We start from the raw sequence: 14,285 nt of genomic DNA, 5'->3' as shown, positions 1-14,285 counted from the left end.
CAGACAATGGGCCTGGTGCCTTTACATTTTGCACCCACAAAAATGTTCAGGAACACACAGGCCGCAACAATAAGACACCAGCATCCATCTCATTGCCTTTTCGCCACACTTTAATGAGCAAACAGAGACAAAAAATATAGCACTGTTCAATCTGTCTCCATGTATTGACTATCTGTTCCAAGCTGTTTTGTCCAAAATGCTCATTATTTCTCCCCTGGGTATTTTAATATTTGAACAGCTCATCTTAAACAGCGGTGTGTAATATAGTCTCATGGGTGTTCATAAGCTTTGGTAATTGTGTCATAATGCGCCACATTCCCTGATCAATATCAAAGGGGTGTTTTCAATTACATTTAGGAGAAACAAAATACCAGATGTGTCAGTCTGAAGGCAATTTTCAACAGGTAGCTACAACATAGAAAGCTTCCACTGGCGCCACAATATTTAGCACAAAATGGAGCACACTAAACACATCCACCTCCAGGCTCATATTTATACAATAGACAAAGAATGGCTGTGGGAAAGCAAGATAATGTCAAATCGTTTTTGGGCAATTGTAAGTGGATTATTCTGCTTTTAAGAAAAACTTCCAAAAATGGACACAGTCAGTCTGAAACAGAGAAAGTCACCTCAGCTCCCCTGCTGTCAATTCCTGGTCCTGCTATGGCTAGTACACCAGGGGGCGCTGCTTCCCTGCACAAGACAGATCCTCTGCCTGGAAGTCTTGCAAAGCGGCAGCTTCCGGCTCAACCCTGGCCAGAGACAGGCGCGCTATTCAGGTCTGTGATGCCGAACACAGAAATGATTGGAATCTGTCTGTTTACAGCAGAGACCGAAATAGCTCGGCTGTGGATTTACCAAAAGCTTTTATTATCTCCATAATGACGAGGGTCTGTTCCAACAGCACCATGAGTATGACCTCATCCCGAGACACATGGCACATCCTGGAGGCTGCGGCTTAATCTCTTTTTCATTTTACAATTCCTTCGGTGCCTGGCTCCAGAGACAAGAAATGGGGGATTGAGATTGGGTTATTTCAAGCAGGCCTGCTAGGTTTTCAATAGCTTTCTTCTCCCTCCGCCTCTCACACACAACTGCCCGCACACATGCTCAGACCCAACCCAAATGAACCCCTGTGGTATCGACTGCCCTGGCTCCTGCCCTGGCAGGAAGTGGAGGAGTGATACTTTGTGATTTCTCTCATAATGAGGAAGGCATGCTTCCGGGCAGGGTGGGTTTCAGTGGGGGAGGTTGAGCACAGGGCTGTAATTCAGAGGATTAGAGTTGTAGTGATTTCTGATATCCAACTTCAGATTTGCCCCCCTCTGTCGGATCCCCCTTCTGGTTTTAATCTTCTCTGCCTTTCTTTCCATCTTTCCTTATTGCCTGTTTGATGAATCAGAAGCAGTCAGAAATTCAATCCTCCCTGTCAAACCTTTTCATGTTAATGGAAAATTCCCTGGGAAAAGCAGCAGACTGTGGAGGGCATAGATGGGGGGAGTGCTGCGTGTGCACAGGCCCCTGGGGGAGTGCAAGAAACAAGGGCTACTCACCCCATCTCCACATGGCCTTGATGACTGGACCTCTGTACTATATAGCTTCACACACTACAATGGATCCTACATTCTGTACTTCTATTAATGGCAAATCTGGAATGGTTAGACCTAAGGTGGTTAACACACAATTGTTCTGATATCCCATTCCTCAAAACCTGGACTGCATAAAAGCAACATAAGCGGAGGGAGATGTTCCTATATTTCAAGGTGTGCACCTGATCCCTCTTTATTGGGGTCTCTCCCTCTAACACACAATCACACTAACATTCTCAGCTTATCCATAGGCTATGGGGAGGCCTCTATGGAGAACCAGTATTGGCCTGCATAGCACATTGTGGATGAGGGTGAATGATCGATCAAAGCTGCGTTGAATCTCACTGTTAAGTAAAACGTGCTTGGCTTCTGCTGAGCGCTGGTTGATTAGATCACAGTCACAGGAGGGTATGAGGTGATCAAGTCTCTGAAGTTGCCACCTAAGCTAAGTTCCTCAGAGGTGAATCACCAGCCCTATCCTCCCCACCCTTGCAGCCGGCAGTCAGATTACAGAAACTCAGGAACTGCGCTCTGGCCAAACACGTTTAGGATTCAGTTGTTAAAATGATTAAAGCCCACAGGCCCAAACACCAGCATTTAATCAGACAGCGGTGTCCTAGTGCACACTGACCTTAAATAATCTAAGTCTGTTCTAGTAGCAAATGCAGGGGTGGGTGTAGGTATGTTAGACCGGAAGCTTAAGTAAAAAATTGTACCTGATGCAGTGTTATAAAAACAACAACAAAAATATACAGTATGTAGATTTTAAATCTACAAGTCTGTCAATGCAAATTCATTCAAAATAAGGCCACAGGCATGAAATATCCAGTCCTAATCTGGGTGATGTACAAGATCCTTTGGGAGCTAACATTTGGAAATAGCTATTAAATCAATTTGCTTAAAACACCAGTGTCCCACACACACAAGACACACACGCACACTACACAGCCATTAGGAGTAGTCAACTAATCTAAGCAGCCTGTTTTTGGGGATGTGGGAGGAAACACGGAGCACCCGGAGAAAATCCACACGGATACGGGGAGAACATGCTTACTCCCCACAGGCAGACACCCAAGCCTGGAATCAATACAAGGGTGCCAGTAACTGGGGGGCAGCAGCACTAACCATTGCGCCACCATGCTGCCCTTCTTGGGATCTTAATGTTTTAAATCTTGTTTTTCTTATTTCACATTTGGACAGAACACTGAATTAAGAGGAGGCCTGGTGTTGCGGTCCTACTAAAGAGACACTTCATCAATATCTACATTATTTCATGCAGATCAGACAAGTAAAATAATAAAAACTGCCAGCTGGGTCAATGTCAAACCAGAGATATTTTCCTATGACCAGTGACGTAGACACCACAGTACCAACCAGGAGTTGAAGACATTTAAGTTGCAGTCAGAATATAAATATTGCAGAAAAAACACAAGACAGAAACAAAAACAATAGGTTGGTTATGATTTAAAGAGGTGCTAACCTTGACCTCATTACAGCAGAAGAGACCTGTGAGCACTATTCTCCAAAACTGTTTTCAATACCTCAGCTGGCATTCAACTGCCTTAGAGTCTGACAGTGAGAAAAACAACGCCTAGTAACTATCAGATAACGATGGTCTGAGAGACACCATTATTTACAGAAAACACCAGGCCCTTTCGATAACTCTGGTAAACAGTAGTACCTGCAGCAAGCAGCGAGTTGCGTTAACACTGGCCTATCCTCGGCTGTCTCGCAGGCTGGAACGTTACAAGTAGTACTCCTTAAGACACTTTGCTCTTCAGTCCGAAAAATACATTTTCCTCAAATACTGCCCAAAATGACACGATTCCCACAGGTTTAGATGAAGACAGCATGCAGGCTCCTAGATCCGTCAGCCCCCCTCTACAGAAACTGTCCAGGTTTCTCTCCATAGCCATGAAACATGTCCTGGCTTGACTCATCCAAAAGCCTGGGTTTCGGGCGATTCTTCTAAACCAAACAGTGCTGTTGTTGTTTTGCTATTCTGAAAGGATGTGTGCGCATTGCTCTATCTCACTGTTGTAACATGTTGTCAGCAGCCGGTGCCAGAACAGAGGTAAATGGGTCTTTCAACTGCGGGTGAATCAGGCTGGAATTCAGAAACGAACACCATGGTTCCTTGCACTGGGAAGGCTCTGATAGAGTTTACATTACCTACCTACCCTGCTGTAATTTTGTTGCATGCTCTGTGGTTTTTCATTTTGTTTCCCTTGAGATCTCTACGGTAAAGTTGTTTTACTCCCACGTGAATGCACACATTTAATTTCTGTTTATTTTAATATTTTTGAGAATTCAGACCACTTTAACTTTCTGGGGGGGGCTTACTTTACAGTAAAAAGCTGTATATGTCCCCCCTCACCTCCTCCATTGGACATTGATAAAGCATCACTGACACATTTCCGGTTGTTTCCAATAGTTTCTGCTTCCCGAACTGGTTGGATTACATGCCAGATAATCAAGCAGAGAATCACAATGATTACAAATAACTAGCACCCAAACGATCAAACAGAAAGGATGTGGTAGAAATCTGTTTTCAAAGATTGTTCTTTTTTTGGAAGTTGCACTATTCATACTCCCCACAAGGTTATGCTTTGAATAAATACCAATACTTGTTTTATTATTTTTATAACAGTATCCTGAATAGAAGATCCACCACATGGATGCAACTTACATGACTTTGCAATGTGATTCCTTAAAAGAATGCAGGTTGTGCTTTACATACCCTGGGTTTAATAGTTTGGTCCAAGCCAGGAGTTTGTGATTTAAATCTGGTATGCAATGCCTTTCCTCACTGTGTTTTAAAAAAGCCATCCAGCCAATAGCTGAACTTCAGTAGAAATGCATCACTTGATGATTTTGTTTTAAATGCAAAGGGAAGCAATCTGCTGGACAGGTTTGCATATTCCCAGGCCTTTTTCCAGCTGTGAGTAATGCAAGCAAGATAGAACAAGACCTGAGATAGTAGTATACTACCTACCCCACCTACCACACACTCACACTCACATACATACACACATGCACATACAGACTCTGAATCCTTATCACCATCTCATGTCTCGATGAGAAGAACACAGAACTGATGGCAAAAAACAGTAAAAGCTCAGGTTATGCAATTTGCAAGAAACCCTAAACGTCCCTTTTCACTGTGCACACAAAAAAAAAAAACACACTGGCTGCAAACCTGTGTTGAAATCCTGACTGAGAAATTGAATTGAACAAATCAAGACACTCCACTAAACACAAAATGAAAGAACCGGTTATTACTGATTCAGAGCGGCATTGCACAGGACTATAGAAACAGGTTAAGTTAAGATATCAAAAGCGTGTATGTATAATACCCCATAACTACAGCATACATGGCAAATCTAAGACGTTTTAAATCGAGACAGTGATTATTTGCTATTGGAGAAGAGTTATTTAGCTGCAATGCTGGGGATGTCTTACATTGAGCTCATCTACTGTTTCTTTGCCATGTTTTCCCCCATTGTCATAGATATTCTCTAAATGGAGGTCACAGCTGTTTAAGCACAGTTGTCCTGAAGGGATAGCTTTAAAGCCATCTGTCCAGTTCAAAAGCATCCCTCTTAATGTGTATGTGTGTGCGTGAGCGCGCATGTGTGTGACAGTACTGGTAGGTATCTCCAGTTACAACTGCTACATATCACAGACATCAAAGGCACAACAGGCAATAAGGGCACTTGCACAGGAGTCGCGGATCTGGACCTGAAAATGAACAACTAGCAACGAACACACAGTGAGCAGAGCAGGGAAAGTTGTTATGTGAACACAGGCCCTATTGAGTCCTAAAAACACTGACTGTCACAACATAGATCTGCGATAGCGCATGTAATTTGTTTTCTCTGTGAATCTGTATTTCCTTTAATGTTTGTACTTAATATTTTTGGTGAGACTACTCCAGAAATGTAACTTGAGCACAAATGCCTTGGATATAGGCATATTAATAATAACAATAATAACAACAATAATAATAATAATAATAATAGCATAACCTAAATAAACACTGTACCTGTAGGTTCACTGTAGTTACCAATTTATTTTAACACTGTCCTTCATTCATGTGAGGAGGGCAATTCTATGACCAGGAGGGCCACCAAGCAGAGAAGCCATCGAACTGGAATGAATGGGCATCATAAACAAAGAGGAAAATACAGTGGTGCTGTGGTACAGGCTGTCTGCAGAGGAGCATAGCTATTGAACTCAACACAGAGACTTATCTCCAGTTGCCAGAACCAGCATCATAGAGACATTAAAGAGATACTGACCTATGAAAGGAATGGAGGCCAGCGAGTCATCCTCGATGGGCAGGGGTGCCAGACTGCCATTGGCACGGCAAGCCCTAGGGGGCACCAGAGTTTCTCCTGCCAGGGGGCCTGCACTGTCCTGGGGCTCAGCAGGCAGGTCAGTGGGATCCTGGGAGTCGATGGGCAGGGCATAGTGAGGGTGCCGCTGTGCGTGGGACGTGCGTCTGCCCGTGGGGGGCTTCTGCCTCAACACCACCTCCTGAGTTTGTGCCACCGCTGGTGCCTCCCTCCCCAGCCCTCCCTCCTCCACCCCCCTCTCGTGGTTGGTCATCCGGCAAGCTCCATCCTGAGCCTCAGCAAGAGGTGGGGAGGAGGGCAAGGGTGCCCCACTGTCCGGGGGGCTGCTTTTGGGAGTAGGAGTCCAGTTGAAGTGGGGTCCAGAGTACGAGGGGTCCCTGAAGGAGTGGGCATGCATGAGACGTCCGGTTTTGCGGTAGAATGAGGGGCTGTAACTGCGGTAGCCCATGGGCTGGTCCTCCATGCTATGTGGGGGAAGCCTCCGGGGCTGCACAGTTGGCTGCGGTAGCTGCGGGGGGGGCGGTTGTGGCTGCCGGGCTCCAGGGAGCACAGGTGCCCCTCCGTAGTGATTTACTGGCCTCTGGAAGCCATCAGTCCTGGGCTGGGCCTGCTGCAACCAGGCGGGCCGCTCAAACCGGGGAGAGACCAGAGCCGCTGCTCGGTCCAGGGTCTCCAGAGAGCGGCCGTAGCGATCGTACTTGGTGGCCAGCAGGTTCTCGGAACGAGCACGGCTGGAAGGCTGGCCACATGGGGCTCCCCAGCCACCTGACCAGTAGGGGTCCCCAGGGGTGGCAGTGGTGGCGGGCTGCAGCAGCAAGGTGTCCTGGGAGGCGCTGTTGGGCCACCCTGCCCTGTAGTGCCCCAGCGTCTGCCCAGCCTCCCCCAGCCGGTCCTGGGAGTAGCTGCGGTGGCGCGGGGGCATGGCGTGGCTGGAGCGCTCGGCCGTGGGCACCTGACTGTAGTACCAGTCAGTCAGGGCCTGCTGACAGCGCTCGTTCATGCTAAGGATGGGCGGCTGGGGCGGGCTGGTGATGGCCCGAGGCTCGTTGCCCCCCCGAGTCTGGCCAGCCTTGCGAGCGGCAGGTTGCTGCTGCTGTGCAGGGGGGGCGTTGGCGGAAGTGTGGTTGGCGCAGTGGAAGTGCAGGGGGCTGGTCACCACTCCACCGGAGGAAGACGAGGAGGAGACCGAGCGGCCCCGGGATGGGCCACGAGCTCCAGTCATGCCGTACTGGATCTCCTCTGTGCGGTGAGCTGGGCTGGTGTGCCCTACGCCCCCCGGCTCCGCGCCCAGAGCCTCCTGCCAGCCAGGTGCAACAGACAATGAGCCGGCAGGGCTGGTCACCCCAGAGCGGTTATCCAGCGGCGAGGACGGGCCGGAGGAGCCTGAGCGGCAGGTCCAGTTATCCAGCTGGTTCTGGCCCATGGGCGGCTGGGCCCCGGGGGTCTGGTAGGTCTTGCGTGGGTAGCAAATGGGTGGCGGGTCAGGGAGGTTCTGAGCTCCTCCAGTATACGGTTCATTCCCTCTCAGGTAGGCATCCTGGGAGTATGCCTGTCAGGGAGAGAGAGGAAGGCAGTGAGAAGGAGGAAGAGACAGGGAGAGTGGGAAGGGAGGGAAGGATAAGAGTGAAGGAAAGGGAAATAAATGGCTCTACATGCCTGCAGTCACTGTCTACCCTATACATCTCTCTGAGTCCCCTATATTTTTGTTGACAACTGTAAAAACCCTTCTCCAGCTCTCACTGTCACCCCTGACTGAAGAAGCCTTTGACACACACAGACACCTGACTGCAGCTGCTGAAACCCTCCCTGCCACTCTGAGGTCTCCATTGGAGTGCACAATTACCCACAACCCTGATTAATTTTCAGGAAAACCACTCCCATTATCACACACTGCCGCCGTGTTTACTACAGCTCCATGTCAAAAGAAAGTAGATCCTTTTCCCAATATAAAACCAAACCGACAAAAACAGAAAATTAATAGGATCCCCCCCACACAACCACCCCTCCCCCACACACACCCACAAGTAAAGAAATCTGAATGGCGCGTCAACAAAATTAATAAATAGTATTGAAAAAGGCCGTACTACAACAATAACAACGACATAACGAGGTTGAGAGTCACAGCTTACATGGCAGCAAAAGAACCTATGGGTTTACCTCACTGGTTGCCTGTAAGGAAGAAATCAATGGCTTCTCCAGTGACAGTGAACAAAGGCAAATTGCTGAAAATGATCCCAGCGGCACAGGTCTCTCTCCACAGCAGCCTGATGTGCTTGTTGCTCTAGCCTGCGTGAGACTGTCTCTCTCTCACCCTCAGCCCTCTCCCGGCATTCACAAAACGCCTTCTACTGAGCCTGACGTCATCTCTCTCCCTCAGGCCTCGCCCCGCCCTCCTGGCAGGCAGGCAGGCAGGCAGGCAAGAAGGGAGGGAGGCAGGTCCCGGCTGCTGATGTCAGCCAAGCAGAGCATCTGATTCAGACGGAGAGGAGGGTTTTTGCTGTCAGAGGTGTTGCAGCGCCGCCTGTGATTTGGCGTATTTCAGTTTTGTTTTGTGGTCGAATGGGAGATTAGGTGCCTAACTGGGGCACAGTGTAGCTGCGTGTGTGATCTTAGTCGAATTCAAATTACGGTATGGCGGAGAAGGTTAATTGTAATAAAAGGGCTGTTGCAGAGGGTTCCTGAACCTCTGATGTTTCAGCATTCAGACACTAGCAGACCTTTTGTCTTTTATCTTATAAACATGTTTCACAAAGTTCTGAATAGCGAATCACGTAAGAAATGTAATGCATATTAAAACTTTAATGGCCAGTTATTTACATGATGTTAGTGTTATGCAGCTCCATGCCTTCATGTTATCCAGAGAGATTTCATTAATGCTTTACAACCTAATACAGGATACCATACTGAAACCTTATGAAAGCTATTTGGTATTTTGGGTTTGATTGTTTGCTTTGTTAAATACCCAAACAACCTTAAGTCGTTCGAATGTGATATATTATTATTATTATTATTATTATTGCTAGTAAGTACTTGTTGTATTAGTCCCAGTATGGTAATAACTAAACCCAAGTTGATCATTGTGGTTTTATTATACTGACTAATTTTAATTTATATAGACTACAGATTGTTTTTGATTTTTTGCAATTGTAATTCAATGATATTGCTTTCTAGTCAGGGTTGCAGAGCTTGATCCAACTAATAATACTTCCCCAGCTTTGAACTGATGCGCCAATCATTAGCTGTTATTTGGGGCAGTTGTGGGTATGTATTAGACAGTTTTCGTAGGTAACTTTGTGCAACAGTGTGCGTTTCTGGATGTGTTTATAAGGGAGTTACACATTGAAGGAGGGGAGGGCTTGCTGCGGGGGAAAATGTGGGACTGTTTTTCTTTCTACTAAAAGTACAGGAATTGTAGAGCTATGAAGGGAAAAACCTCAGAAGGGATGAGTTATCTGTTATTTTCATGATGGCCTGTTCTGGGAATTTTAGCTGCTGGAGCTTTGAAAATCCCCTTCTCACCACATTGTGGGCGGGGTTTGTGAGCCTAGTGCGTCTGCAGGTGTGTGTCAGAGGCGGGAAAGGGAAAGGGGATTAGGCAGAAAGTTCATACTCACACTTACCAGCTGTAAGACGTCTTCATCTTTCGGCATGATGGAGAGCTCAAGGACACTCTCGCTGCCGGGGGGAGGAGAGAGAGAGAGGAGGGGAACAGATTAGTGAAGAAAAGGTTAGAAAATGACTGTCTGCTGAAACAACCAAAACAGTGGAAAGGACTAGGTAACACCATCCACTACACTAGCACTATCCACAGTTACTTACCTCAGATACATTTCTAAAGTTTCAGCCAAGACTTCTGTTTATTTATTTTTTACTAGGGATCATACATGACATCATCTGTAATTGCCAGCTATCCAATACAATCAATTTGTCTCACAGCTACAACAGCTGGAAGCTTTTACCAGCCGAGCCAATGAAAAGACTTCTCAACACTAACAGAGCAGACTCCCATATATAGGCTAAACTGTATATATGTCACATTTATAGTGTATTTTAATATAATACTAATATATGACAACATATTAACTCTTCTTTGTGGGAAGGGGGGGTGGGGTGGGTACATTTATTCATGTTACACAGGTTTATACACTGTGTGATGCCGGTTTGTTTCCCGCTGCACACTTCCTCCCATTTTGCTTTGAGGGCTCTATTCTCGCTCTCTCGCTCTCTCCTTCCCATAATACTTGGTTGTCAAGACAAACAACAAAATAGTCAAAGCAGGAAAACCAAAGGTAAACAAACATACTAGTCTATGAAACAAGTAAGGAGGAAAACCACAAGGACTCCAGTGCCCACAAGATAATGTACACACTAGAAAAGGTCATTCAACCCATCATGATCTGCAGTTAATTGGACCCAGAGACTCAACATGTTGTTTCTGAAATAATTCTAATATCACTTTCCAAATTATATAAATCAGCACTCTTCTCTGGTTGTGAAAGCATGTGCCAAGACTGCCAGTAACTTAGATGTTTGGGAATTGTATAGGATACCAGTGAACCCAGTGCAGGTTGACTCCCACTCACTAAACCAAAACATTTTGAAATAAGATGCTGCTCTTTACAGCAGCCAGAGCCCCCTGTGATATTATCTCACTTCCTAATTGATGACTCACATGGCTGTGGAATGATGATCATGTGATTGCTCAATCGAAAACCCAAGAGCAGTGTTCCTGTATGACGAAACTTCTTAAGAACACAACTACCTAAGTTATGCGACTTCCTTAAATAGCAAACTATTTTAGTAGCTGCCGAAGGTATACTAAGCGATTGCCAGACGGACGCCATGGGCTGAATGAGCGGAAAGAAGGGAGGAGGGGGCGAGGGCTGGAGCAAGGGAGAGAAAAAGCGAATGAGATGGGGATATGGACACAAGGAGTGAGTGGGAAAAGGCATGCGCAAGAGGGAATAGAAATAAATGAAAGAGAGGTTGCTGTCTTTCAGAGGCAGTGACTAATATGCACAGATAGCTTACCTATTCTGGATGAGCGCTATCACCTGGGAGTAGGTCTTGCCCAGAATACTCTCTCCATTGACCTTCACCAGCCGATCCCCTGCAAAGAGAGACAGACCCCTTACACGCTGTTTCCAATTAGAACACACAGATGGCATGGAAACACTATCAGGGCCACTGTACTTTCTGGAGTCTTTTACATATGGAGCTGGGAATGCCTACAGACTGAGAAACCCCAGGGGAGGTAGTGACTCAGGCCCAGTGTCCTGCCACTGTCAGGGCAGTATGCACCTGACAAAAACTCCTAATTCACAGGCACAACCCAATAGCTTAGGATCACTAAGAGCTTCAACAGTCGTCCAAACCACAAACCAGAGGCACAACCACCAACGTGGGGCAGAGGCCCCCGTGACTGAGAGGTGACCGCAAAGAGCCGATGAGGCAGAGTCCTCAATGATTTGTTTTTGTTTTCGCAGTCCTGGAGGGGGGGCGTATTGGGGTCAGGCTGTAGGAAGGCCCCCCAAGTGTCTACATGTCCTCCCCCTCCTCTGGTGAGACCTATACTTGTGTGTCTGGATGCCCCTGGGGGACACTCATTGAAAACACATTTTTGCAGGATATCCTGGTAAGCAAATATTATCAAGTAAAACATTGGAGAGAAAAATAAAGTAATAAAAATAAAAATAAACAAAATTGTAATAATAAGTAGTCACTGAGGAACTTCCTTGTGCCCGTTTAAAGCTACAGTTGGGGAGGAATGTGCCCAGGTTTGTTGATTCTACCTGCAAGTCACAACAGGAAATGCCTCCCTCTGACAGACCACCGGGGGGGGGGCTTGCCTCAACGTGCTAAGACAGAGTGACCAGCCAGGGAAAAACAGCAATATCCCTCCCACACATAAACCCACATGCTGACTCCCCAGACCCCCTCCTAGGCCACACTGCCACCCTGCCTTCTTTCCCAAGAGTCACTTGCCAATACCTTTGAACTGTTTTTTTTGTCCCTGTGCGCTCTGGGGTCAGTCTGCCACCCAGTAAACCAGGGTTCCTGTCCACCCATCGCAGTCACAGTCTTCACCACTACACTTTGGACTTCTGCTTACATTTCTTGCTCTTGAAGGTACATGACGATGTGTGCCTTTTTAGCAAAATGTAAAGCAGTGCAGACCTCAAGCAAAACAATGATGGCTGGACTGAGAAGCTGCAGTGATCAGGGGAGCTGAGACACTTGGTCCAGACTCCCACTGTGCACAGCCACAGCACCCCCTCCCCTCCTTCCTGTCCCCAGGCCCCTGGCTCCTACCTGTACGGAGGCCGGCCTGGTGTGCAGGGCCCCTCTCTCGCACATTCTTCACAAAGATTGTATCCATGGGCTCTAGCCGCCCTGGCCTCTGACATCCTGAGTACACACAGATATATCAGAAAGAGAGACAGGCAAACAGAGATATACCATATATAGATATATACAGAAGATTACTTAAAACAACAGTGTTTAACTGACATCTGAGCTGATTAAGTCATTACCAACTACTGTGCTCAGTCTCATGCACTGAAGCAAGCATTTCTTCCAGGCATTTTAGCACTAACTGTAACCCTACCTGCATATTTAACCCTTTCCACAGGGTGCACTTCTACAAAGGCACATTTTAATCACAGCCCAGAGATGACTAAGATGCTGCTTATTTGATTGGAGCGGCTCCACTGTATTATTCCCCATTGCCAGCCTGTTTGCTAGCGATTCCACTAGGTGGAGCTGTTCAATAACTGTGAAGGGAGCCAACGAGGACTGCATATCTTTTCCAGTATAGAATCAGAATGATGTAAACTGAACGATGGCCTCTTTATAGGAATACAAAGAACAAAAGACGACACTCACCCTTTCCATTGCCATTCTCTTCATCCTGAAACAGAAAGACGAAAATCAACGGTCAGCGCCTACTCCAGCTGAAGGGGAAGCGGTGCCTAAGTGTGTTTACGTGTAGGGTGGGGATATTGTTTTGGCATAATTGCCTCAGATCATATTTTGTTAATTGGTAACAGTGTTCTGAAAAATATATATCAGTAGCAATAATATACCAGTGATACTCAGGCCTCAGTGGTTCAGGAGCCAAATGAGCAATCACCATTACCATTATTTTACCTTGATAAAGTGTTTAATCAGTATGATGGGGATATTTAATTTTTATATTAGAAGTTAACAGGGGGACATGCACCTTTTCTGAGCTCATTGTGCATTGCTGCAGATTGAATAATACCAGTGTTGTATTATCATGGGCTGCACAGAGCTGCAGCAGACACGCTCAAGAGCTTCAGTCTGTGTATCGATGGGGTCGACTTTCCTGTAAGTTATCCTAATGAAAGCTTTAAATCAATCTCACCGTGTTCTTTTGGCATGCACTGTGCGTTTGGTGCTGCAGCCCTAAGAGCTCACAAATTTAGATGGAAGCACGTTTTTCACATGACGTACAGCAAGTCAACAGCATGGCAAAATGATCAAGCAGCACAGATACATCTAATGGACCTGATTCCATGGCCCCTTTTAACCTGCTGTAATTAATACAGAATACACACAGGAGTGACATGAGCGATGATGTTTTCCCAAGTCAATAAGAATTACAATGGTCCATATTACAAAACATTTCATTGTGATTCCAGCTTAATCCAATTGAAAAGATAGCATGGAAATAGAACTCTACCTCTCCAACCTGCCCTGTAAAGCATAAGACCACGAACAAAATGTGCGGTTCTCAGATTTTGTGAATGACTGTGATCAAGTCCCATTTTTAACTTTTTAGAACACGTTTTATGAGACAGGATGGGATTTTACAATCACCTTTACATTGAAAGCCATTAAATAAAGCCATTATAAATTAAGTGTGCTTAAATGAATACAAGTGCTTAATGACCGTGTGCAGCAGACAGGTATCCTGGATCAAGCTGTTTATTTTTCCTGCTGCCGATCAGACTAAGAACTAGTTGATGAATGTTACGGATTAGCTCGGGACAGAAATGACACATTGGGTTCTTACAGACATAATAAATTAGCAGAAGATAAAAATTACAAACTGCAATCTTCACACTAGAAATAATACAAATTAATACTTAACAAATCAAATATGATATTATTGCTGTGCTGGGTAATTAAGCAGCAGTGCTCAATTTAGAGAAGAGCACTAATGCTAATGTCTTCCTGCAATCTGAAAATCCTGTCTTTTCACAAAGTGTCCTGGTTGACTGCTGAGCCATATGGTCAGCTTATGTGGAACTGGTTACAAATATGTGTCTTGATCTGTATTTTTATTTTAAGATAAAAAAAGAAAATAAATGCC

At 45.9% G+C, this 14,285-nt stretch overlaps 1 protein-coding gene across 4 annotated transcripts in view; it reads right to left on the bottom strand.

The window, feature by feature from the left end:
• The window catches only part of LOC136739814 (rho GTPase-activating protein 23), a 107,030-nt gene that overhangs the window by 15,515 nt on the left and 77,230 nt on the right, over nucleotides 1–14,285 (bottom strand). For 3 of the 4 annotated variants that reach the window (XM_066698391.1, XM_066698390.1, XM_066698388.1), the window contains exons 3-7: nucleotides 12,833–12,857; nucleotides 12,260–12,355; nucleotides 10,979–11,057; nucleotides 9,562–9,622; nucleotides 5,891–7,496 (exon numbers count right to left, since the gene is read on the bottom strand). In XM_066698391.1, the coding sequence (XP_066554488.1) occupies nucleotides 5,891–7,496; nucleotides 9,562–9,622; nucleotides 10,979–11,057; nucleotides 12,260–12,355; nucleotides 12,833–12,857 (1,867 nt within the window). The remainder of the gene's footprint in view (nucleotides 1–5,890; nucleotides 7,497–9,561; nucleotides 9,623–10,978; nucleotides 11,058–12,259; nucleotides 12,356–12,832; nucleotides 12,858–14,285) is intronic. The other variant, XM_066698389.1, reaches the window with a different exon arrangement.

The sequence above is a fragment of the Amia ocellicauda genome, chromosome 3, assembly GCF_036373705.1.
Source record: "Amia ocellicauda isolate fAmiCal2 chromosome 3, fAmiCal2.hap1, whole genome shotgun sequence".
Lineage (NCBI taxonomy): Eukaryota > Metazoa > Chordata > Actinopteri > Amiiformes > Amiidae > Amia > Amia ocellicauda.
The sequence above is the reverse complement of the archived record's forward strand: the minus strand, read 5'-3'. Positions and strand labels throughout refer to the sequence as shown.